The 24,660-nt window shown below is 34.7% G+C and overlaps 1 protein-coding gene across 1 annotated transcript; it reads left to right on the top strand.

Annotated features, from left to right (window-relative positions):
• Positions 1–2,545: 2,545 nt before the first annotated feature.
• LOC140443199 (pancreas transcription factor 1 subunit alpha-like) lies at positions 2,546–24,660 on the top strand. Its single transcript, XM_072534315.1, has 3 exons — positions 2,546–2,911; positions 13,090–13,397; positions 19,824–24,660. Exons 1-3 carry the CDS (start codon positions 2,706–2,708, stop codon positions 19,985–19,987), a joined length of 678 nt encoding a protein of 225 aa, XP_072390416.1. The 5' UTR covers positions 2,546–2,705; the 3' UTR covers positions 19,988–24,660.

Genomic DNA, 24,660 nt, shown 5'->3' with positions numbered 1-24,660 from the left:
TTGCAACAAGTTATAACGCTCGCCCCTCATGACATGTCACAGATATTGCAGTTTTCTGACTTTAATTTTATTTAAAACCTCTTTAACTTTTCCCATTCTTCTCAATACCTCGACATTCGTGACTTTATCCACCCAACTTATTCTTAATATCCTTCTGTAGGCCCATAACTCGAAGGCTTCTAATCTGTCCGAAACATCTTTCTTTAATGTCCAAGCCTCCAGCCCATAAAATAATACGGAGAACACGTAGCATCTCAGAAGTCTTATCTTTAAAGAAATTGAAATGTTCCTGCTGCAGAGTACTTTTTTCAGTTTGTTGAAAGCATTTCTTACCTGTCCTATTCTTGCCTTAATCTCTTCTGTGTACTCATTATTTTTGTTAATTATTGTACCCAGATATTTATATTTTTCAACTTTTTTAATTTGTTCTCCATGTATTGTTATGTTTTCTTGGTGCTGTTGAGCTTTTATAATTACCATAAATTGTGTCTTTTTTGTGTTTAGGGGCAGTCCGTTTTCTTCAAGGTTCATTATACAGCTTCTTAAATGCAACAGGTTCCAATTTTCTCTTACGTGCTTGATTTTTCGGGTGAACTACCACGGCTGTAAGATATAGGCTAAAATAGTGGTCTTTATATAATACAACGTGGGTGGTTTTTTTTAATTTCTAGAATCCTAAGAGGCCCAGTTGTCGTAAGACATTTTGGAATATAAAGATGGAACAAATATTCGGTTCATGTCTGAAAGTTAACTTCAATCACATAGTTTATTACCTTAAATGGTGATGGTTTACTGTGACTATTCTTTAATACATCTCAGCAGTTGTTCGGTATTTCCATATAAGATTTAGTATTCACAAGACTCATGTCCTTTTCACCTTCTAGGTAAGAGTGTCCACGAATAGGAAATATCACTTTTACTAGATCGAATCGGTTAAGCTTGTGCAGTACGTAGTGGAGAAAGCGAATTACGGTAAAATTTTTGTTTTGTCCGCCGCACGAATCACAAGAAGGTATTAGATGACGTATGTTTGAGTCCAAAATATGCAAAAGAAAAAATTCCAAAATCGAACAAACATCATCGGCATCCTTTCGGACAACACTTTCGTCGTACGTATAAACCACTGAAGTTGCATTTGACAGAACATGAATATTAAATGATATGAAGTTGAATTGGCGGCGATAATAAACATCAGATGTTAAGATGTTGGGAGTGAATAGGTTTGTTTGGTAATCCATCGTTATGGCTTCTATTATCTTGTTTTTTTTGTGATTCTTTTGTATATTTTTTTTTTCAGGGAGTAAAACTGCTCACTTTTCTTTATATGTATCGTCTTCCCACACACTAGTGTCTGCAGTGTTGTTTCAATGATTTTTTGTTTTCTTAATCAGTGCAGTTAGCCATTTTATCCGTAGTAATTTCAATGTTAGAGCTTTGAAAGTGTCGCAAGAGCTATATGTATCTTCAAGTGGGTAGCCGAAAGATATATTGAGTTTACTCACAAATATCTCATGAAATGTAGTGTACCCTGTTCTATTACTATTATGTGATTCATTATACGTATGATGAAGTTTGGCTGTATTAAGTTCTGCAGGTAAATACATTTTACTAGTATCATGCAACGAATAATGAGATTTCCTTCCTTTCAGTAACTATATAAAGCTCATTACTATTGTTCTTCTTTCATTGGTCAACTTATTATGCTGTGCATCTTCTTTAAGTAAATTTTTCTTTATGGTTTGAACAGGGCGATTAGTGATGCCGTGTAAAGACAAAAATGCTTTATAGCAAACAACAGTCTCTTGTAACCAGCCACTCACATTTACCCGAACTCTATAACTATAGGAAGATTGATTAAAACTTGCGTCAGCTTCAGGGTTTCGGCTTTTCTGTCTACCAACAGGTACAACCATGACAAGATCTGTTAAATATTTGTTTTGAGCATTGTAATCCCCTAACTCATTAAAATGAGCAATTAATCGTTGTCTCTCATTCGAAGGGATGACTTAAAAACAGTTTTAGGGGAGGATGGGGCATTGTGAACCATCTAAGGAAGATATGCACATACTGTTAAACCAGAAATGATTTTGTTTTGTTTAATTAATTAGGGACGTTCATTAAACATTTAACTGTCATTTAGTTGCAATTGAAACATAATTTATTTAACGTATTTTCAACAAAAAAATGACAACTGACTATATGTCAAAAGTTCACATTGCCCCATAGGGTGGGGCAATTTGAAAAAAATTCTAGCGAATCGTTTTTCCAGCGCGTAGATATACAAATAGTTCTGTAGACATCTTACCTGCTCCTGTTACATATACAAAACATTCCTTTCAATAAAAACACAATCATTAAGAATTTGTTTACTTAATCGCAATTGTTTCTTGATATATTTAAATAATTGTATTTTCTTAAATCGTACAATCAAAGGGCTAATCAATGTAACAATGCAGCTGTAACAATAGCGTGGGAGTGGCCACCACCCTTCCCCGAGACGGCGACGACGTATCCCATCACACCGTTCCTACCGCGTTCTTTCACAGGACGCACGAATGTCCTGGCAACGGTCCAGGATACTTTTCAGTCGTCCTTTGCTCCTGACACGTGCTGCTTTCAAACGCTCACGTGGTCGACACGTGGCGTCGATTAAGATACAATTGCATAATTGGAAAAGTGTGCAATGAAAACATAAAACTTTAATAATGGAGAATTTAGATTTGGACGTCGTTAACCGGCAGTATTTTTTCGAGGGTAGTCATTTTGTGCATGCCAACGGGAATAGTAATGGGAGTACGACGGGATCTTCGACCGGTAGTGATTTGTTTTTATACGATGAGAACAGTAGCGATTCGGCGGTGTCTAGTTTTTCTTATAGTAGTGATCAGGAAAATCTATCTGAGTTTAAAGAGTAAGTACTTGTCAAACAATTTCTTAATGTCTAAATTGTTATAATACGATAGAATAGTATAATGCTTTATTGTCACTGAAAATTGTACAATTTTATGGACAAAGCTTACAAAAAATAATAACAATTGAACCCTTAACTGGTCCGGTACTGTAGCAGTAGCGTAACTGGTCCGGGGTAGTCTGCGAAACTACTGTTTTCAAGACAGCAAAACAACACTCAAAAATAATTTTTTTATTAAGAAAAAATGTTACAAACATACCCTGATATATTTATATAAAAGTGAATGTATTAGATTTGGGCATTATTTGGGTTAAGAAAAAAGTATTTAAATAAAACTGACATCCATACAAATATTTGTGAAAAAGTACATAGTTTTGTAAAGTAATTAAAAAATATATAAAAACACTATGAAAAAAAAATGTGTTCCTAGAATAAATGTTCAAACTGCACAGTAAACAAAAAACTAGGTAAAATAAAAATCGATCAAAAATGTTTGTTTCTAGCATCAGTTAAACTTTACCAATTTTATATGCAATTTTTACATAGTGGTTTTGTACATCCCAAACACAGGCTTTTGCAACGCAAGCACAGGTATTTTGTCATCCTGCGATTTTTACTCGGACACAAACTGCAAATCTTGCGTTTTTCTAAAATAAGAACATCCATCTGATTGTCCTTTTGTTCTTCTTAAACTCCAAGTATCTGGCTAATTGTAAGACGTAATTGACGTGGAATGTTCGTCATTGTCATTTGTCTTTTCATGTGATCTTGCACTAACTACATAGCCAACTCCAAACCAAAAACACTTTTTTCTTTTATTACTGGATTGTTTTTGTAAAACTGATGTAGAATATATTAATTTGCTATAGAAATGTCCAATATAAGAAAAAAAATTGTTAAGAGCCATCTTCAGGTTCGGCGGCTTGAGGTGCTTTTGGAGCATTTCTCATATAGGGAATCTACACCTCCGTTATTCTCATTATAATTAGAAATTATTTCTGGTTTTTCAGTAAAGGGATCACTATAACTTCTACTATGCATTGAAGATAAAAGTACTGTAGCCTTTCCCACTTTTTCTACATGAGAAATTAAGGTACATTCTTCCCTAAATCTATAAATTGTTCACCCTTCAGGTCTGTTTCTGTTGGGCAGAAAAGATGGAGGTATTCAGCCTTATTTTTTTTCAGTGTCAACACATAAGTCAACTTTTTTGTTCGTAAAATATCCACTAATTAAATAGAAGAGTTCCAATTATCAGCTGTGATATTTCGGTTGCTATCAAAGAGCGGTTCAGCTAAGCGCAACGCAGCTTGTATAGGCTTTAGGAATTTTTTGTGCTCGTCACTGATACCAAATCCATCTGAGTCTTTTCATTCGGAAGACACTGTATTTTGAGTCCGTATTTAGCCAGTTTGTTAGGCATGTACATTTTAAACCGGCATTTACCTCGAAAATTTACAAGCATTTCATCAATTGTGGCAGATTGACCAAGTCCGTATAAACTTTGACAATTTTCTGTGAAAGTATTAAATATAAATGAAATAGCTGCAGTTGGATCATATTTTTTGCGTTCTTCCCTGTCTTCTGGATTGTCGAATCGGATAGTAATTAAAAGAACAGCAATCCTTTTTTTGCGCATGACTGCTTTGAAGATTTCTCTTCCAGTTCCATCTGTTGCAAATAAACGGTCTATATTTTCGTGACTGGAGTTGAAAATGGCAGTGTAAACAAGAACTCCCAAAAATGCTCTTAACTCAATAACATCCATTGCTCTAAGATGATGGATAGAACTAGCAGAATATTTCTCACGCATTGATCGTAATTTTTGGGTTTGTATTCTGCTCAATATGTTGTAGAATGTTATCACTAAACAACATATTCCAAACAAACAAGGGTATCGCAGCCTCGCCGAGCATTTTCGCCTTTGTTTTTAGAATTGGCACTTTTATGACAATGTTGTGTTTACATGTTCTAGATGAGGGGATAACTTCTGACACCACCACTTGTGTCGATTTTAACCATAAACATAGGTTTTGTCACTATCACTTACTGCTAATTCATTACAATCTGCAGGCTCGTCAGAATCAGAAAATTCCGAACATGTATCGTGTTCAGATTCAATGTTATGGTCTTCCGAAATATCGTCTACATCACTGTCACTATCACATTCCTCATTGTACCACTATAAAAGAGTTGTCTCATAATCGTCATCGCCGAAACGCAGTCGTTTTGATGGCCCGGCCATTATTTCTAAAAATGCACGACATACAAAAGTCACACCAACAGTCCGGCGTCGTCTGAGGAACTACTCTCTACCTAATTGCTGCGATAACTTTTTAGGAACTGAGAGAAACTTGTCGCAAATACACCCACTTGTCAAGCTCCAATAGTTTAAGGATTAGATAGAAGAAGTTGCCTGTAGGCAGTGCCAATTTCCAATAAAATATAATTAAAAATATGGAATCGTCTGTCAGACGACGCCGGACCAGTTAAGGGTTAAAATTTACTGAAATTTCCTAAATAGTCACTATCACAGAATAAAAGATAATAAAATACACAATCCATTGCAAAATTTAAATAAATGCAAATTGCATAATAAAACCTTTTGTACTAATAAGTTTAAGTTGATGCATGTGATACCCCAATATATTTATATAAAAATAGATAAATAGAAAAATTTTACTTGGACGTCAATCAAGAGATGCACACCTGTTTCATAGATTTTAAGAATAAGTTGGGTTGCCCGAGTCACAAATGAAAACCATTACGTCGAACGCACAAAAGGCCCAAAGTAATACTATAAAAAAGAGAAACTTGGAATACTTGGGCCATCTAATGCCACTACAAAAATGATCATTCCTACAAAATGCAATACAAAAAAAGATCGAATAAAGGAATACGAACCGCCGAAGAATGTCTTGGATGAGAAATTTAAGAAAGTGGTTTGGTTGCACCACAAACGAACTGTTTAGAACAGCTGTAAATAAAGTTCGAATGGCCTTGATGATAACCAATCTCTGATAGGAGAGGAACAGAAAGAAGGAGAACTAAGTGTAAACTTTTGTACAAAACCTGTCAAGTTGAGTAGTATGGTCTGTGAGAATTGAAAACGGTGGTTTTGTTTTATTATATAGGTATGATTAAAAATTAATTAGTAACTAACATAGTTTAAAATGAAAATCATCATGACATTGGCGGCCAACCTTTATAATGAAAGAACGATAAAAAAAATTTTATTTGTAAACAGGCAACGAATAAAAAATAAAATTTCACCAAATTTATTCTACATTTTATTAGTAAGTATAACAATTTGTCTAATCATCAGAAAATGTTGAAGTACAGGAGAAAAAAAAAATTCAACGGAGAATTCTAAAAAAATAATGATAAGAAAAGTAAACTAAAATATGAAAAAAGTGTTCATACCGAGTGTTTCCACCTCTACTACGTATAACAGCCTCACATCGTTGGCCCATACTTAAAATTAATTGCCGTATTTCATTTTGGTCTAGTTCTCTCCAAATCTGGATCAGCCTCTCTCCCACTTCCTGTAAGTTGTTTGGGTGGATCGGTGTCGCTCTTAATCGCCTACCAAGGATATCCCAGAGATTTTCAATCGGATTTAATTCGGACTAGGTGCTGGTCATTCCATATTGTTAATTTCTACCTCTTCTAGATAATTTCTGACGATCTGTGCAGCGTGAAGTGCAACATTATCTTGCATTAGTAAGAAATTTTCACCGATATAAGGAGCGAATGGTACTACATGTTGCTCCAGGATCTCCAATATGTACCTTTCAGCTGTAACAGTTCCATTTTGTATGACCCCTAGGTCCGTACGTGTGGTCAAAGAAATACCACCCCACACCATAACGGATCCTCCACCAAAAATGGGGTGTGTGAGAAGTTACACTGAGCATATCGTTCGTTGTGTCATCGCAACACATAAACACGTCTGTCGGTATTGTACAAGCAAAATCGGGATTCATCAGTAAATAGCACTCGTTCCCAGTCAGCCTCTAACCAATTAACGTGGTCTCTGGCAAAAGTCTCCCCCTTCGATGCTCTGCAGTTAATACAGGATCTCGGGCGGCAATCCTAGGTGTTAAGTTGTATTCCCTAAGTCGCTGGCGAACAGTTTCAGTACTAATTTGTATAGCATGCACGTCTCGAAGCTGAATTTGTAGACTTCGATGTGTTACAAAACGTTGTCGAAGAGCAGAAATTCTTAAAAATCGATCTTGAATAGGGGTAGTTACCCGGTTTCGTCCTTGCCCTGGTCTACGAGTATGATCCATTGTTTCTAGGAATCTTTCTAAGACCCGTGAGACGGATGTGTGGGACACATTAAACCGACGACCAATTCTTCGGTAACTCCGACCTTCTTCCGACAGTATCACTACTTGGGCACATTCATCTCGGTTTAAATTACGTGATTGACGCTCCATAATAAACACAATTAACAATAATCAACAATTAAACAGTAGCCGAATAAAATTCGTGAACACTTGGAAATTAGTATATTTATAGAATTAGTACATTTTATGCTTCTTTTTGTTTTGTTGCAAAAAAAACTATAGCGATAAAACACAGTCAATAAATATAGAGTGTACGAATAGCATATACAAGGGGCTTGCAAAATATAAGATTACAATGAAAATGTTTATTAACGTTAATAAAATATTTTAATATTTCAAAGTGGTGCGTTAATTTCTTGGAGAAGTGTATATTAATAATTCTTGACATTCTTTTATAAATCTATTGGCGAAATGAAAATAATTGATTAAATAATGTATTTCTATTTTAACAAGACACGTTTTATCACTTAATCAATTTCTTGAAACATGAGACATGTTGTGGTTAAACATAATTTGCCAATTATTAATAACACGGTATTTTGATGTATGAATGTTTATCTTTTTCGGTACATATACATAGTAAATATCTGTACATATTTTGAAAGATTATCCATCAAAATTAAATGTATCAGTATCAACAAATACTTTTAATGAAACTAATATATTTTTCCTTGAAATATGATATTGTGATCAGAAAGTATTACGTATAAAAAAGCGATTAATGACTAAAAATACAACTTTTTGGTTTTTTATCAGAATGCAAGGATGCATAATTTGTCAATTTAATTTATTAATCGCACATAATATATAATAACTTTGAACTAGTAAATCCATACCTTGGGATATATTTGTTTTAAGTTTTTTTTTTTCGTTTATATACAATTGAAGGGCTTAATGTGAAACAATGACAAGAATCTTGACTTTGAATGTTAAAAATAATAATATAAAATCCAATAACAACTTTTGTTGTTTTTGTTTAGATATGTCGATGCATCATGTCCTATGGAACTATAGTTACAACAATATTGATAAAATTACTCCAAACCTGAGAAAAAAGCAGTCTTTATTTTAAAAAAAATGTGAGTTGTACATTATTGCTTTAATAATAAATACCCAAAATCTTATTTAATCAACCAGCTCGGCGACCTCATCAGCAACATCAGGGCTGACATCCTCTTGTAAACTATTGTAGAAGGGATGATACACTGAAGGTACCTAGGGTAATAATGATCTCACATTTTCGAGTTTCTTTTTTGCAATTCGAATGAGCTCAATATACTTCTGTTGTAAATCAGATAAAGAAAGTACATTTGGACGTCCCTTCTTGACAACAGTAATGGGGTTGTAGGTATCATTCACAGAATGCTTAACGAAAAATGCTTTTCTGTTATCACTCTTGAATAAAAAAGAAAAAACATTGGAAAAATCCAAAGATTGCTGGTCATCAGTGCGAGTACTCTTTTTAATGTTCTCCAACAGTGGTTCTACATTGAGGAAATCTTCCTGCTTCATAACAGTTAAGTTGAAGGGCTTCCTTTTATTAGATTCTTTTATAATTTAATACCATTCCTCAGGAGAGTACACAAGCAAAACATACTTTCTATGTCGTTTTTCTATAAGAGCAAAATCCCTGTCAGAGGGAAGGTGAGTGTGTCCGCTGACTAAAAAATGGTGTATAATAGACTTAAATTTTGGTTCCTTCACTAGCTGGAACCATAAAGACCTTAAAAGCCAGTTTTTGCTTTGCCCGGGACAATTATCCGTGAAGAAAACGAGATGTCTACTTTATCTATCTTTGAGCTTAGAAATTTTATGAGTATTGATGCAATTTCATCACTCCCTCTTTTTGCAACGTTCCATTCATATATACATCCATATTTTCATGCAATAAAATACAGGACCAGTGGTTAATTTGAGAATCGGTAAAACTTGGTGCAAGTCAAACGATATAACACATGTCTTCTTATCAATTTTGGACCGGGCTGTTTCGCTCTTCAGTAATTGTTGCACTGCCTGAGCCTTACAGTTGTGCAAATTAAGTCTTGTTGTTAATTCGCTATAATCTTTTTTTTTCTGATTTTACTGACTCTATTTGGATATTGATTTATATAGAATATCTTACGCTAAGTATGCTCCTTAACTGGTTCAATTCCCGCTTCTTTACACCAAGGGACATATCAATCTGAATCATCATCATGCAGCCTCAAGAGTCCACTGCTGAACATAGGCCTCTTCCTCGTGTTTCCAACCCCGTCTATCTTGCACCGCTCTTATCCAGTTTTTATTGAGTCTTCTTAAATCGATCCGAATAGACTGGCTATACTCATGTTATGGTCCAGGTAAACTTTATTCATGTTCTCTTGTTGACTGTAGTGACTTTGATATTTTGGAATCGAATGTATGTGATTTTTAACACTTAGTATTTCCGAATCAGATATTTTGTTCACACGGTTTGTATGCTTTCCTCTGTTGTCTCTTTCTGGCACTAGATTTCCTTCTATCTTCTTGCTAACAATGTTATTTACTTTGCCATTAGAAGCATGAAGTCCATGGATATTTATAAATTCTGTTTTACAGACACGTTTAGTTTCACCATTAACATTAATGGAGTAGACTGCATTGTTCTTTCTATGCGATTCTTGATGTTTTTGCTTTTTTGGGTAGGACCTTTTCTTCTCAACAATATCTATACATCCGAATAAGTAGCTATTTTGTAACTCCCATGAACCAAGATTTCAAATCACGTTAAAAATATTGCTCTCGTGGCTCTGAAGCTTTTCCCTACACTTCTTAGTGCAACTGCAAGGCGGTCCCAATTCTCGACCAGGCCCATTTTTTTTTCGTCTTGTCGCTTACATATGGTTGGCCTAAATTTCGTCGAATTTTTCTTTTTTTAATCTTGAATAACAGTGTTCATTTCTTTGTCTCCATCGACTTGTTGGAATTTTGTCGGGTGTGTTTGGTTTTGCCCTTTTTCTTGACTGACGGTGTTCTATATCCTACAACTAAATGCAATAATGTCACAAGCCACTACAATCATACTTTAATCTTGAATGGTAATAATGTGACAAGCCACATTTAACAAAAAAATTACATACCGCTGTATTTTCATCACTTCTAGATTATATATAGTCAGGATCACGGTCACTGTCATCAAACTTCGACTCAACTTCATAATTTTTCTTGCTAAAATGGTCAAACCTCACAGAAATATCCGAATCGCTGCTGCCCATGTGCGCCATTTTAATGTGGCTTGTCACTATGTCGAATAGATACTAAGACATATTAGGCCTATGCAATAGTGTTACCAGAGAACTACAGTTCTCTGGTGTTACCATAGGTTTATCGCGCCATCTATGCGTGGCTTGTCATGTGTGTATCTGGTCATAGATGACCAATACAACCCCTACACGTGTCCCTACTAAACCACCCAACTGTCGTAACAGACAACTTTGGGCACGACGGTGTTTATGTGTATAGGCTTGTTGATCGACAAAAAAAGTTGTACCCGACAGTCGGACCGACTGATCTGGTTGTGCAACCGCGACATCCGACAGCCGACTTCCCTTTCCCCAACCTGTCGAGTCGGGTCGTGTGTAGCGTTGTTGAACAACCTCCGACCTGCGACCCCAACATGAGGTTGCAGGACCCCATGTTGGGGTGACCGATGAGAAAACCATGATAGAGGAATTACTGGAGAGCTACATAACTTCCTGCTGCTATGGAAAACTGGAGAATCCGAGAACAGTAACTGTAGTTAAATAAAACGTAAAATAACTTTAGAATTTCATTTAAACTTTTTTATAAACTTTTAAGAATGTTTTTATGAAAGAAAACATGCATTCAATATATTTATGACACTATTTTAAAAAGACAATTATCAGTAGATAATAACACAAAATATCTCGTATTTCAGTTCTTAGTATTCATCGTTGGTAAATCCCCAGATGTTAGTCACCGTTCTCCAAATTACATTCACCGAGAATATCATAATATTCATTATACACTCATGGACAAAAATATCGAATACTTTGGAATTTTCCATTTTTTTTTGTAGTCACTTTATTTCAAAACAATTTTAGATTACTGATGACACTCATATAGTAGGTTGATGTACTCAACTGGTTTGAAATATTTTGACCGTTATTTTGACATTTATTCAGCGTTTAATGTCATTCGTACATATTATCATAAAAAACCTTCTTCACGTAAAGGAAAAATCATACTAATTCGGTTATTTTTAGTTTAATTTATTGAGTTTAATTAAATATTGTTTTGTTTTAATTAAGTTTAAAACAAGTGTGCCACCAATTCGATACTGCGATGAAGCCCAAGTAGCACAGATGGTAATTTTGTACGAGGAAGGATATGCACAAAAAGATATCGCACGACGTCTCAGGAGAAGTCAATCTAGTTTCAAATACTTTAAAAAGGTTCCGCGAAACAGGAAATTTCATACGAAGGCCTGCTCAAGGACGTACAAGTTGCACAGCCGCACTTGATGACCATTTTTTGGTTCTTAATTCAACACGAAATCGTTCATTGACATCGATGCACCTCAGAAATGAGCTATTAGATGTTAGACAAGTTAATGTGAGTTCACAAACAGTTAGAAGAAGATCAAAATAAGCAAACTTAAAGCCCAGATGCCCCGCCAAAGTTCCACGTCTTCTCCAAAATCATAAGGCTCGTTGTTTAGAATTTGCAAAAACACATATTCAGTGGAATATCGACAACTGGAAAAATGTTTTTTTTTTACTGATGAGACCAGAATCCTATTATGGAAGCTAGATGGTCAAAACCACGTCTACTAAGAGTTGGAGAACGATTCGCCAGCTGCAATCTTGCCCAGACCGTTAGTTTTGGAGGTTGGGGCATAATTCTTTGGAAAGGTATTAGTTGGGAGGTACGCACCGCACTTTTGGAAGTGATTGAATGGATGGCTGGTGCCACTTACGTTTAAAAAATCCTACAAGATCATGTTTTGCCATATGTTGGTACGTTGGATATGAAAAATTCATGTTAATGCACCATGTTCGACCACATGCCGTTGCCATAGTGAGTAATTATCTTGATGAGGTTCAAACTCGAAGATTGGATTGGCCACCATTTAGCCCTGATTTAAATCCAATAGAACACATGTGGGATCACCTAAAACGCCGCATACGACAAAGAAATCCCATTCCAAATACGAAAGATCAGCTTTGGCTTGCTGCACAAGATAATTGGAATACAATTCACAAGGATATGTCCAAAATTTACTTGCAAGCATACCGAAAAGGATGCAAGCAGTAAAAAGAGCTAGAGGGGAGAATACTCGTTACTGATCATGCACTTCTTTTAGTTAAAAAGGCTTGTTTAAGCAATTTAAATTAGCATTTAAGTTTAAAGTAAAATAACTTTATTTACCTAATATTAAGCATTTATTTTTTCGCAATTTTCTCCGCATAAAAACTTACTGAATCACCGGTAATGAAATCACGTCCCATTATTAGGTCAAATACAAAAAATAACAACTTTACGAGCAGGTGCCTAGTTGGAAAAACGGACATGTTCGGCTGGTTTTATTTGAGACAAGATATATTGGATGCAATCAGAATATTTTCGTATTTTAATTATTAATTGTCACAAAAAGAATAAAAAATTCTTGATGGTATATTAAGACTTTGACAACATAATAATGCTTTGATAGTCGTCATTTTAATAAAGATGATGTTTTAGAACCAAAACCTTTGTCCAAAATTACAATTCTACAAGTAAAACTAAAATGTAGTTCACTTATTTGCATGTTACATCTTCCCTAAAATACATTTTTGATTTTAGCCGATTGCACCGACATAGACGAAGAAGCAAATGCCCACAGCAACAAATCCAGCAGCGCCAGGCAGCCAATTTGAGAGAAAGGAAGCGAATGCAATCAATAAATGACGCTTTTGAAGGATTAAGAGCACACATTCCCACCCTTCCGTACGAAAAAAGACTGTCGAAAGTAGACACGCTAAAATTAGCGATAGGTTACATTAATTTTTTAAGTGAGTTAGTAAGAACAGACAAAAATTCAAATACAGAGTTTTTCAACGGACACAATAGGAATCTACGGCAAGATGAACCAAAGAAAATCATTATTAGGGGTAAGTGAAATGATTATCTGTTTATTGTTACGTTGTTCTGTGGATTCAGAGATTAAGGGAAGCTCAACGTGGTTTAACTAACTTTATTTAACTCAAAAACAAATATCACAATTACTAATTACATTAATAATTATTGCTTACAAAACAATTCGCACTGATACGTAAAATCGCGAATACTAATAATCAAAGGCCGCCTCGGCTGGCTTATATAATGATAACGAAATGCTCTGAAAAAACACCTTACCGGGCGACGTGAACTGCGTAAATTTTCGAAGGTCATCTCCGCATCGCTAGAATTGGTTTGTGGAATATTTCGACGGTGAAGAGAGATTTCTGGCTGCAATCAGAGGTATATGATACAACATGAGCACCTAAATGGACCGGCTTACTCCGTGAGCTAAATTGTACTCTATATACAAGGTGGTTTATATTCTTAGTGACCAGGTACGGTCCTCTTAGTGCTGCGTCAACTTCATTACCTTCCCTAAAGCTAACGGGAAACGATTTCTGATCGAACCTAACTTTTTGGTCACTGGTGAGTCGCAGCTTATTACTGGCGAAATCGTGGAACTTAACCAATTGATCCTTTAGACCGCTAATATACTCAGGGAATGTCTCTTGATCCGTCTGGTAGGTTGCCATGTAGGTGGTTGATGGAGAGCTTCATGACTCGACCAGTCAATAGCATTGATGGAGTGTAACCAGTTGCTTCATGTTTGTCAGTGTTTCTGTGGTCTTCATATACAGAGAGAGACAGGTAGTTGTTGATGGCCTAGTTGTCTTTATACCATGCCAAACTAATCAGGGGTATACGACTCACAACAATATTATAATAACCTACTCCCAAAGGTATCCCGAAATTTGATTAAAACTAAAAATATCTCGCAAATAATGAGGTTAAGTATAGAAAATGCTTTAATAAAATGAAAGAGTACTTATCATAAATAAAACATTGCAAAAAAATAAAATACAAGGTTGTACATTTAAAAAATTTGAGAAAAGCGTAATTTTCTTTTGTAGTTCACCTTGTATATGAATATGTTAAACTTAATTTAAAAACTGTTGTTTACCTTATTATGTAAAATGAAAAACTAGAAATAAATGAATGAATAAGCAAATTTACTGAAAAATAAAACCAAACAATATTTTCACAATTTGTACTTGACATGACAAAAAGCGAGGGGTTGTTTTATCTTCAGAAATATCATAACACGGCCTAGCGTTATACCGGAGAACAATTGTCAAAGTATTCGAAATTGATTATCTAAGGGGTCATAGGGCGTTTTGTCCCTTTTTCGATGGTGGTTTCCCGAATTCGATTATCGATGGTAGATATTACACCCTCAAGGGCTATTCGTTACGCAATACGAAAAACATCTGCTTTGAATAACATAATAAAGCAATAATCAAAAGCAAAAACATTTTCAAGTGTTTCCATTGAAATTTATATTATATATTTTATGTCATTCTTATTAGAAACTAAATAAATTATTTTTAGGTACTACACACAAACATTTTGGTTATCCTTTTCGATTAAAGATGTTAATAATTTACAATATCTAGACAACGACAATATCAAATATTGCTAGACATAATTATTATGTCGAGAAGTATTTAAGTCGATGCTCGCACTAACTCAGACCATATTTATAGTAAAATTAATAGATATATATTCTTTCCATCACTTGATCAACATACAGTTATTTAAAAATATACAGTGCTAGTTAAAAGTCCATTCTCCTCCTCGTATCTTTTGAACGCTTATTGTTATAATAGTGAAATTCGAAGGGAGGTAATAAACAGGCGTAGGCTTCTCAACTAGTCATAACAGGTGACTTAATAGTGACAGATGACGTTACAGCGCCATTGTGACAGATAGTTTTAAATGGGACCTTATAACAAGTGATACCCCGTTTGAAAGGTATTGAAAATACCTATTCAGTCATAATAATTTTGTTTGAGTTTAAGCTCATTTTGATGAATAAATTAAATAAATACTAAAATTGTAGCTTCTCATTTAATTAATAAATATTTAACAACCACTTCTTATAGTAAGTAATCAAAATGTTCCCCATCTACTTCCTGACAGTAATGCATGAGGTGCAGTGACCAAGCTGGCCATTCTATCGTACCTAGTCGTCCAATCCATCTACCAGGATATTCCTCATCTAGATAACGTCTTACTGCACCATAATGGTGTGCAGGAGCACCATCTTGTTGAAACGTTATTTCCAAGTTGCCGAATTCATCTGTATTATCTTGCAGAATTTCAAGTATTAGCAGTCCAATTGCATTTTGTAACATCTCCAGAGACACTTCACCGGTTAAGTTAGTATTGAGAAAAAGAGGCCCAACTATGTGGTTTCCCAAAATACCTGCCCAAACATTTATATTTTTTGGAAATTGAGTATGTGTTTCACGAAAATGCATGAGGATTTGTGTCAATCCAATACGTCACATTGTGTGTGTTATCTAATATTTCCTTTGAGAGAAAACGTACTTTCGTCACTAAAACAAATTGTTTTTATGTAATCAGGCTATTTGTTAATTTTATTGAACATATTTTCACAGAATTCTAGTCTTCGGTCGGGGTCATCATCTGAAAGTTGGTGCACAATTTTTAATTTGTATGGATGAAATTTGTTTTCAGCCAACACTCGGTGTACTGTCTTTTGACTGATTCCATAGATAGATGTAACTTGGGCTGTAGAAGAAGGAGGGTTCACTACCATTTCTGAAATTATGTCAATTTTTTTGTCATCACTAATTGTTGGTCGACCAGTTCGTTTGACATCTTGAACACTACCTGTTTGTTTAAACTTCCGAAGAAGCTTCCTCAAATAAGCTCTCGATGTAGGGCGATCGGGGTACCTCTCATTAAAAAGACGTTCCCCTACATGGAAATTATTTCCACATTCGCCAATTATTAACACAGCTGCTACTTTGTCGGCTACAATACGTACCATTCTGCCTTTGTAAAAATTTAAACGTCTGGTTAAACAATAATTAAACTAAATATTAACTAAGAACAACTAACTAAAAACAACTTGACCAAACTTGAATTGACTAAACTAAGCAGAAACAAACTAAATATTCAGATATAAACGCGTTTGAAAACTAAAAATAACTAGAGAATTGACTAAACTAAGCAGAAACAGAAACTAAATATTGAGCTATAACCGCTTTTTCAAATTAAAAACAACTAGAGAATTGACAAATATAATGGATACCAGTGAAAACGCTGTAACAAAACTACAGAAAATAAAAATCAAGGAAAAGATGCAAACAGACCACAACCAAAATCACCGGTTATAAAATTACAATTGCAACAATTATAATTTTATAACCGGTTATAAAATTACAATTACAACTAAACTGGAGTAATTGTAAGAATTGCTGAAGCGCAAAAAGTTAACACCAATAATAAAAATAACGAAGAACGCGAGAGAGACGATAATACAGACTAAAAGCTTTTTCTAGTGTACTTTGTACATATTATGAATAATAATAAGAAATAGTGTTTACCTCAGTTGATTATTAAAGGAAAAGAGTGTGGTATGAGAGCGAAGACGACGTATTTCCAGACTTTTTAAGAACCTGATTCAATATGAAAACCGCATGCCCGTTTCGAGCAGCTGTAAACATTGCTAAAGTTGACATAATGATGCCCAATACATGCAATGGATAGGCACCACATAAGGAAGATGAAATCTTCTTCAAAATTCGTTTTACTACATTTTCATTGCCGAACAAGATACGATTAAGAATGACGATTAAGTCCAAAATGACAAATGCCGATATGGATGCCAAGCCCAAGAAACCATCCAACATCTTATCGGGGGCTGCCAGGCGTTTGTTGGAGCTGATTATAAAGAACGCCATGACTCAGTAGAAAAGATTATACACCAAGAACTAGCTGACAAACTGGGACTTCTCCAAACCGACCGTCTTCCTTATTATCAATATGTCCCTGACAGAATGCTTGAAAATGACAACTATACTGGGACCGCACTGTGCTCACAGACCAACCAGTGGCACATAATAGACCGGATCTCATACTAGTTAATAAACTTACCAGGCCAACAACACTTATTGATGTGGCGATACCTAACACCAATAATTTGCGTGTTAAATACAACGAAAAGATCGCCAAGTATAGAGATCTAGAAATACAAATCAGGAGACAATGGAGAATGGAAAGTACTCAGGCAGTACCTATTATTCTATCTACTACTGGTGTTATTCCCAAAAACCTCCTAGCGAACACAAAACAGCTGTGTCTAAATGAACATCTTTATAAGGCCATGCAGAAAGCTGTACTCCTCGCGACGTCCAGGTGTGTACGAAAATTTTTGGGAAATACTCCAGCAAACCAAGTCACCTAGGGCTCGATAACATGGAAAGAGTCCCACCAGAGCTCAATCCTTTTGGTACCGTAGGTATCTGGGATAATTTTCCCCTTAAAGGGAGTGTGAGCCGTATGGCTAAATCTGGATAATAATAATAATAATAAACTTAAAATGATGAACGAGCGATGAACCTACTATCTCAGCTTCTAAACTCGGCTGACTCAGGTTTTAGCATCAAAAATAACAATACTGTTGTGGCGAAGCTTAATCATCTGTTGTATATGGATGATTTGAAATTAATGGCTTGCACTCGAAACCCCCTAGATCAGATGCTAAACACTATAGAAACTTTCTCAAATGATATTAGTAAGCACTTTGGATTAGACAAGTGCCGTATACCTACTAAATATAATCAGAAGAAAGGTTTAGTCCAGAGGTTTCGATACGCAAGATGGCCAAAACATCGAAGCAATGGGTAGAGGGCAAAGCAAATGATATGTACAAATATCTCCGAGTACAGCAAGCGCGAAAAATTGGCCATAAACTAATAAAAACTGAACTAACTTCTGAATTTGTGCGAAGAGTAAGACAGTTAAATCGGTCATATCTTAATAGCAAAAATTTGTTTAAGGCATTAAATACGTATTTATACGCCTGTTCCGCGATTAGCTATTCATTTGTTAATATCAAGAACACTTCTCACAAAGGCGCAAAAATACCATCCACCCAGTGCAGTAGAGAGAACAACATTACTGAGATATCAAGGGAAAGAGGACTTATGGATATAGGTGAGCAATTGGATAAACAGATTGCTAAATTAAGAGCTTATTTTCAGCTACAGGCTGAGACATCTGAGGGAACAAGAAATGCGCGTAAACCATCTGACTAAGCAACAAAAAATGCTCACCTGGATGAGTAAACCCCTGCATGGCGACATCTCAATGAGATTAGCCAAGAATATATCGATAATACAGCGTCGAACTATTGGTTGACACATCAGGAAAGATGTTTCCCGAGACTGAAGGTTTCCTACTTGCCATTCAGGATCAGGTTATTCCAACTAAAAATTATCTGAAATATAATGTTAAAGATACTCAAATCCAAAATGACAAATGCCGAATAGACCGGATCTCATACTAATTAATAAAATTACTAGGCAAACAACACTTATGGATGTGGCGATACTTAACATCAATAATTTGCGTGTCAAATACAACGAAAAGATCGCTAAGTACAGAGATCTAGAAATACAAATCAGGAGACAATGAAGAATGGAAAGTACCCAGACAGTACCTATTATTCTATCTACTGGTGTTCTTTACAAAAACCTCCTAGAGAACATAAAACAGCTGAGTCTAAATGAACATCTTTATAAGGCCATGCAGAAAGCTGTACTACCTACTCTCGACGTCCAGATGTGTAGGAAATTTTTTGGGAGATACTCCAGCATACTAAGTCACTTAGGGCTTGATAACACGGAAAGAGTTTCATCAATCCTATTGATACCGTAGGTATCTGGGATGACTGAATTTTCCCCTTAGAGAGAGTGTGAGCCATATGGCTAAAGCTGGAAACTTAAAATAATAATATAAAACACAAAGAGTGTTTTAAATCTGCGATACACTACAAGTTTGCATTAGAACGCATACCATTGAAATTAGCCAAACAAATATTGCTTTTCTGCTGAAGATGTGAGTCACAGAACCCTGCAGTCTCAACCGGTTCAAAATCGGTGAAATATCTTCAATCGCTAAAATTAATGCAATCAATTGAGATTCTCCAAACTCTCGGACACAAAATCAAATGTACGATATATGCATTGATGTTAAATGGAACAACGTCTTGGAAAATGGAACAACATGATCACGTCTTATCATTATCTTTATACATTTTACACATTACGTAAAATGTTTGCGACTTTGAAAATTGACGACTAATATTGATATCATGTCTTTATTTGCATTATGGTTACTAAATCAGTAATTAAAAATATAAGTAAATTTGAGAACAAACTTTTTCATTAGACATTGTATATTAGATGATGAAATCGTATATTAAATCTTATTTTTTATTTTAGGTGGTGGTGGTCTATATACTGCTCATTCATTATCGTGGTCCAGAGTAAAGGAGCCTAATCCGAACGGAATAATGCATGCCAAAGTATGGATTCCTGAAGACCCTCGAGCCAACAAAGAAGGTGCTAACAGTTCATCATCTTCCTCTTTTAATGTATCGGAATAAATTTTGTTACGTAGAGGAAACAAATAAGAAAAAAAGATATTATTTTAAGTTGCAACACAAGTCCATTTGTAAGTTTTATAAGGGATGTACATGTGATTTAAAATTACATAATCTAGTCAAATCTAGTCACAACTAACGTTATTCATATGCCAAAAATATTGTAAATGTTATTGATACGTTGATCATTTTGTTTATTACGTATAACACAATATAAACTGGTTCAGTAAATTAATAATTCATTATATAAAAATGATTATTATTTTATTGTTTATAAGGCTTTTTTCTATACTTAATTAAGACGTTGTGGGGCTTATTTACTACTATACGATTTAAATAGAGCTATCGCAAATTGAAGAAAGTTGACCAAAATGTATAAACTGTGGTGTTTTGTCTGAACAAAAATGAACCTCTTGTTATACACAAGAATAATAAGGTCCGTGATAGCCCATAGTCTAGTAGTCACTTTTTCTTTGGTTTTGATGTTCAAGCTGATCATGTCTGATATTTTCTTCATGAATATTGGATCATGATGATTTTTCAACTGCGGCTCCTTTTTCTCCGGCTTGTATAGATCGAAGCCAAAGGGCGGATTGTCTGACTCCGTTGGTGACTTTTGGGGTGCTTCGGTGAATTCAGATTTAGTCTGTATTGTTCTTTTTTTATATCCTGGCTCGCCTTTAGTTTTATTTAAGTCATTTTGTTGTTTATCTTCTTGTTTGCTGTTTAGTTCTTCTATATGTTTCTTCAATGGAAAAATCGTGAACAATATCAGGTATGCACAGTACTGATTGCTGGCAGTGAAGAAGAACTACAAATTCTGTTAACCAAAGTAGTGCGAGAAGGAGAACTATACGGCCTTAAGGTGAATGTAAAAAAAAACCAAAACAATGGTAATTTTAAAAAACACACACCAGTTATAAACATACTAGTTAACAACAATCTAGTTGAACAAGTGAAAAAGTTTAAGTATCTAGGCTGTTGGATACATGAAACCTCACACCAAGAACAAGATGCGACAGTTACTCACTACCCGTAATCTTGATTTGTCCCTACGATACTGCATGACGTGTTATGTATATAGTGTACTATTACACGGCGTGGAAGCTTGGACGTTAACAGTCAGCTCGTTACGACGATTAGAGAGCTTTGAGATGTGGGTATTTGGTCGTATGCTGAAAATTCCATGGACCGACCGCGTTAGAAATGAAGAAGTTTTAAGGCGTATGAATAGAGAACGTGAACTCACAGAAATTGTCAAGAAGCGTAAAACGTCTTATCTTGGACACATATTTAGACCCGACAGGTATAACTTCCTTCAGCTTATTATAGAAGGGAAAATAGAAGGCACACGCGGCCCGGGTAGACGACAAATGACCAGGCTGCGTAACATCAAAGATTGGACAGGATTAGACTTTCAAAGTTTAATAAGGAAAGCCCAAAATAGGAAAGACTTTGCAGAGGTCATCGCCAACCTTCGCTAAGAAGACGGCACCTAAAGAAGAAGATATGTTTCTGATCGTGGCATTTAGGCTACTATTGCCGCATTTTGTGCTTTATGCTTCCCAGTTAGTTCTATATTGTCTTCTCGTAGGGCTTTGTAATAATCTGCGTTTATGTTGTATTCCTCGTCTAGCTTCTTATATTTTGTTTTCAAATAATTAAGCCGATCTTACGTTTTTTTATGTTGGAGCTAAAATTCTTATTATCTTCACGTAGTGCATTAAGGTTTTATCTAGGAGCTCCATTTTCATTTCTTATATTTTGTTGGTCATCTGCTTTTTTTTAAATTCTACGAGTATGCTATGAAATGCTATTTGTCGGATTTTGTTCCTTACTTTCTTGATTTCTTCCCGTTTAGGATACATAAACTGCTCCTAATACACTCATTTTTAATGGTAGTATATTTTAAAAAAAAATTCTTTCAATTTCATTGCAATTTTTCTAAAACACGACACGCCTTATGCCTTTTTCCACTTGATGTAGACCCTATAAAATATATTTAAAACTATTACTTTTTAATACACTAATGACAGTTAATGAAGACTAAGCGCTGAATCCTTTTTAAGCGCTGAATTTTTCATAGGAAATTTAGTCTCTAAAAATCAAAACCTCTCATTCCTGATGAAATGATTGCCGCTCTTATTTAGAGCTCTTTGATTCGCTTATTGCAATGAATCAGTTCGCATTCTTTTTCTGTATTGTCAAAGTTTATTGTATGGCTTGACTTGCGTTACAATTTTCTTCCACTCATTTCTGTGCATAAGTCCCACCAGTTTTTCACTTCCAGGATTTTGATATCTCTGATTATCTGGTCCTCCCATCTCTCTCTAGATTTTCTTCCTGATGTTTCAGTTTCTGGTTTTCATCTGGAGTCTCTTCCATATCTGTCCTAATACTAGATGTTACTCCATCATGCATGACTCCCACAAACTTCACATACTCACTTAAAACTCCTTACTTATTCAGTGCACAGAAAGATTATCTTGAGGAGCTCTACATATATATATATATATATATATATATATATATATATATATATATATATATATATATATATATATATATATATATATATATATATATCTTAAAGTCTTTTACCAAACGTCATTTTTAAAAGGAAGGATAAGAGTTTTTTTCTGTAACACAATACCTTTATCTATAACCCTGTGGAAAAAAGTTATGGGGCAAAAAGGAGAAATCGCGTTTTTTCGTGTTTTTTCTACTTCGTTTTTTAAATATATTTTTGTCAAAAAAACCTATTTTTGACTTTAAAAAGTGACATTTCGATAGGACATTCAATTTTGAACATTTTCTGTAAATGCATATGTAAGAAAAGTGGAAAGAATTCATCCAAATGCACCCTAGTACATAGGGACTAATTCACCCCTTTCTCAAAAACTCAACCCTTAAAATGGTAGCACTGTGCGATTTTTTCATATTTGGGTATCCATTGACCATATGAAATAATAAAATAAAATAAAGGTTTTAATTCCTTTTCTAAAGTACATAATCAATAACCTACTATACAAGTTAACTCATGTCTGGAATCGTTTAAATATCCTTACTCGGATTAAAAATTGAAAAAGTTTCACGCTAGCCTAGATAGTAGAGCGTAGGATGCATTGGGGCAACGGAAAAAAGAATGGTACAAAGAAATCATTGGCCTGACAAGGAATATAAGCTTCTTCTTATTCTTCCTTCTTGTATGTAGGTTTAAAGCCTGTTTCTTTTTTAATTTTAACCTAATAAATTATTTAGATTATCCCACCATTTTTTCTTGGTCTGCTAATACTTCTTCGTCCATTTGGTGATTTGTCTGGTGCTATTCGTACTATCCTATCCTCTGCCATTCTACTAATGTGTTTTGTCATCCATCCATTTATGTCTTTTATATTGCATGCTCTTCTTATGTTTTCGCTTCTCTCCCTATCCAACAGACTTTTCCCTGATATTCGTCGAAGTATTTTCATCTCTGTTGTTTCTAGTAGTCATCTCGTTTTAGATGTGTCAGGTCTTGTCTCCGCCGTGTATGTTAATATAGGTCTAATTGCTGCTTTATAGATTCTTGTCTTTGTGTCTTGTCTTCGGTGTTTTTTCTTCCAGATTGTGTCATTAAGAGATTTGTCGCTTTACTTGCTTTTAAGCTTTGTTGTCGTACTTCTTCTTCAACATCTCCGTAACTAGTTATATCTATTCCCAGATATCTAAACCTTGCTTCCTGCTTTATTATTTTTTATATCAATTTCGTTTTTACATCGTAGTGGGTATTTAGATGTTGTCATACATTAAGTTTTTCCTGTTGATATTATCATATTGTATTTCTTGGCTGTTGTATTGAAGATATGTGTTAATCTTTGGAGCTCATCTTCTGTCTCGGCGATTAATGCGGCGTCGTCTGCATAACATACTCGTAATATTTGGATTTCTTTGTTCCCCATTCTGTAACCATGACCTTTACGTACTGCTTGTATTATTTCGTCCATTATTATATTAAAGAGAAGTCGGCTTAACGAGTCACCCTGTCTGACTCAGCTTTGTACTGGTATACACTGTGTTAGTTTTCCATTCATCTTTGCCTGTATTTGATTACAGAAGTAGATGTTTTCGATGGTTTATATAATATTGATTGGTATGTTTCTTTATACAGTAGGTGTAAGACGTCTTTGACTTGGATGCGATCGAAAGCCTTTGTCAGGTCTATAAAACAGATATTCTGGTTTATTTTACTCGATGGTCTTTTCTGTGATCCTGAAACGCGATCTGAATCCTTATTGTTCATCTGATAAAGTTATTAGATTATTGATTAGGACTTTTGTGGTAAGCTTAAGTGCGGTATTCAGTAGATTTATAACTCTATAATTGTTGGGGTCTTCTTTATCTAAGCAATTAGGAATATAAGCAATTTACTAACATAAAAAATAAGTTATCTATACATTAAACTGTAGACATTATTTATTGAGATTAAGCTTTTGTCTTTAATATTTTTTTATCATATATTATTGATAGATTTGTAAATTCACCTCTTCGAAAAATCGCCATTACTAAATACGACGCTAATCAATACACGGTATACAATATTTTTACCATTGAATATTTTTATTGTTTTGTATTATAATAGCTTAAATATTAAATATTATTTATCTTTTACACATTTAAATTATGAAACTGCTAAT

This window comes from Diabrotica undecimpunctata, chromosome 6, assembly GCF_040954645.1.
Source record: "Diabrotica undecimpunctata isolate CICGRU chromosome 6, icDiaUnde3, whole genome shotgun sequence".
Classification (NCBI taxonomy): Eukaryota; Metazoa; Arthropoda; class Insecta; order Coleoptera; family Chrysomelidae; genus Diabrotica; species Diabrotica undecimpunctata.
This window is presented reverse-complemented; position numbering and strand designations above follow the sequence as displayed.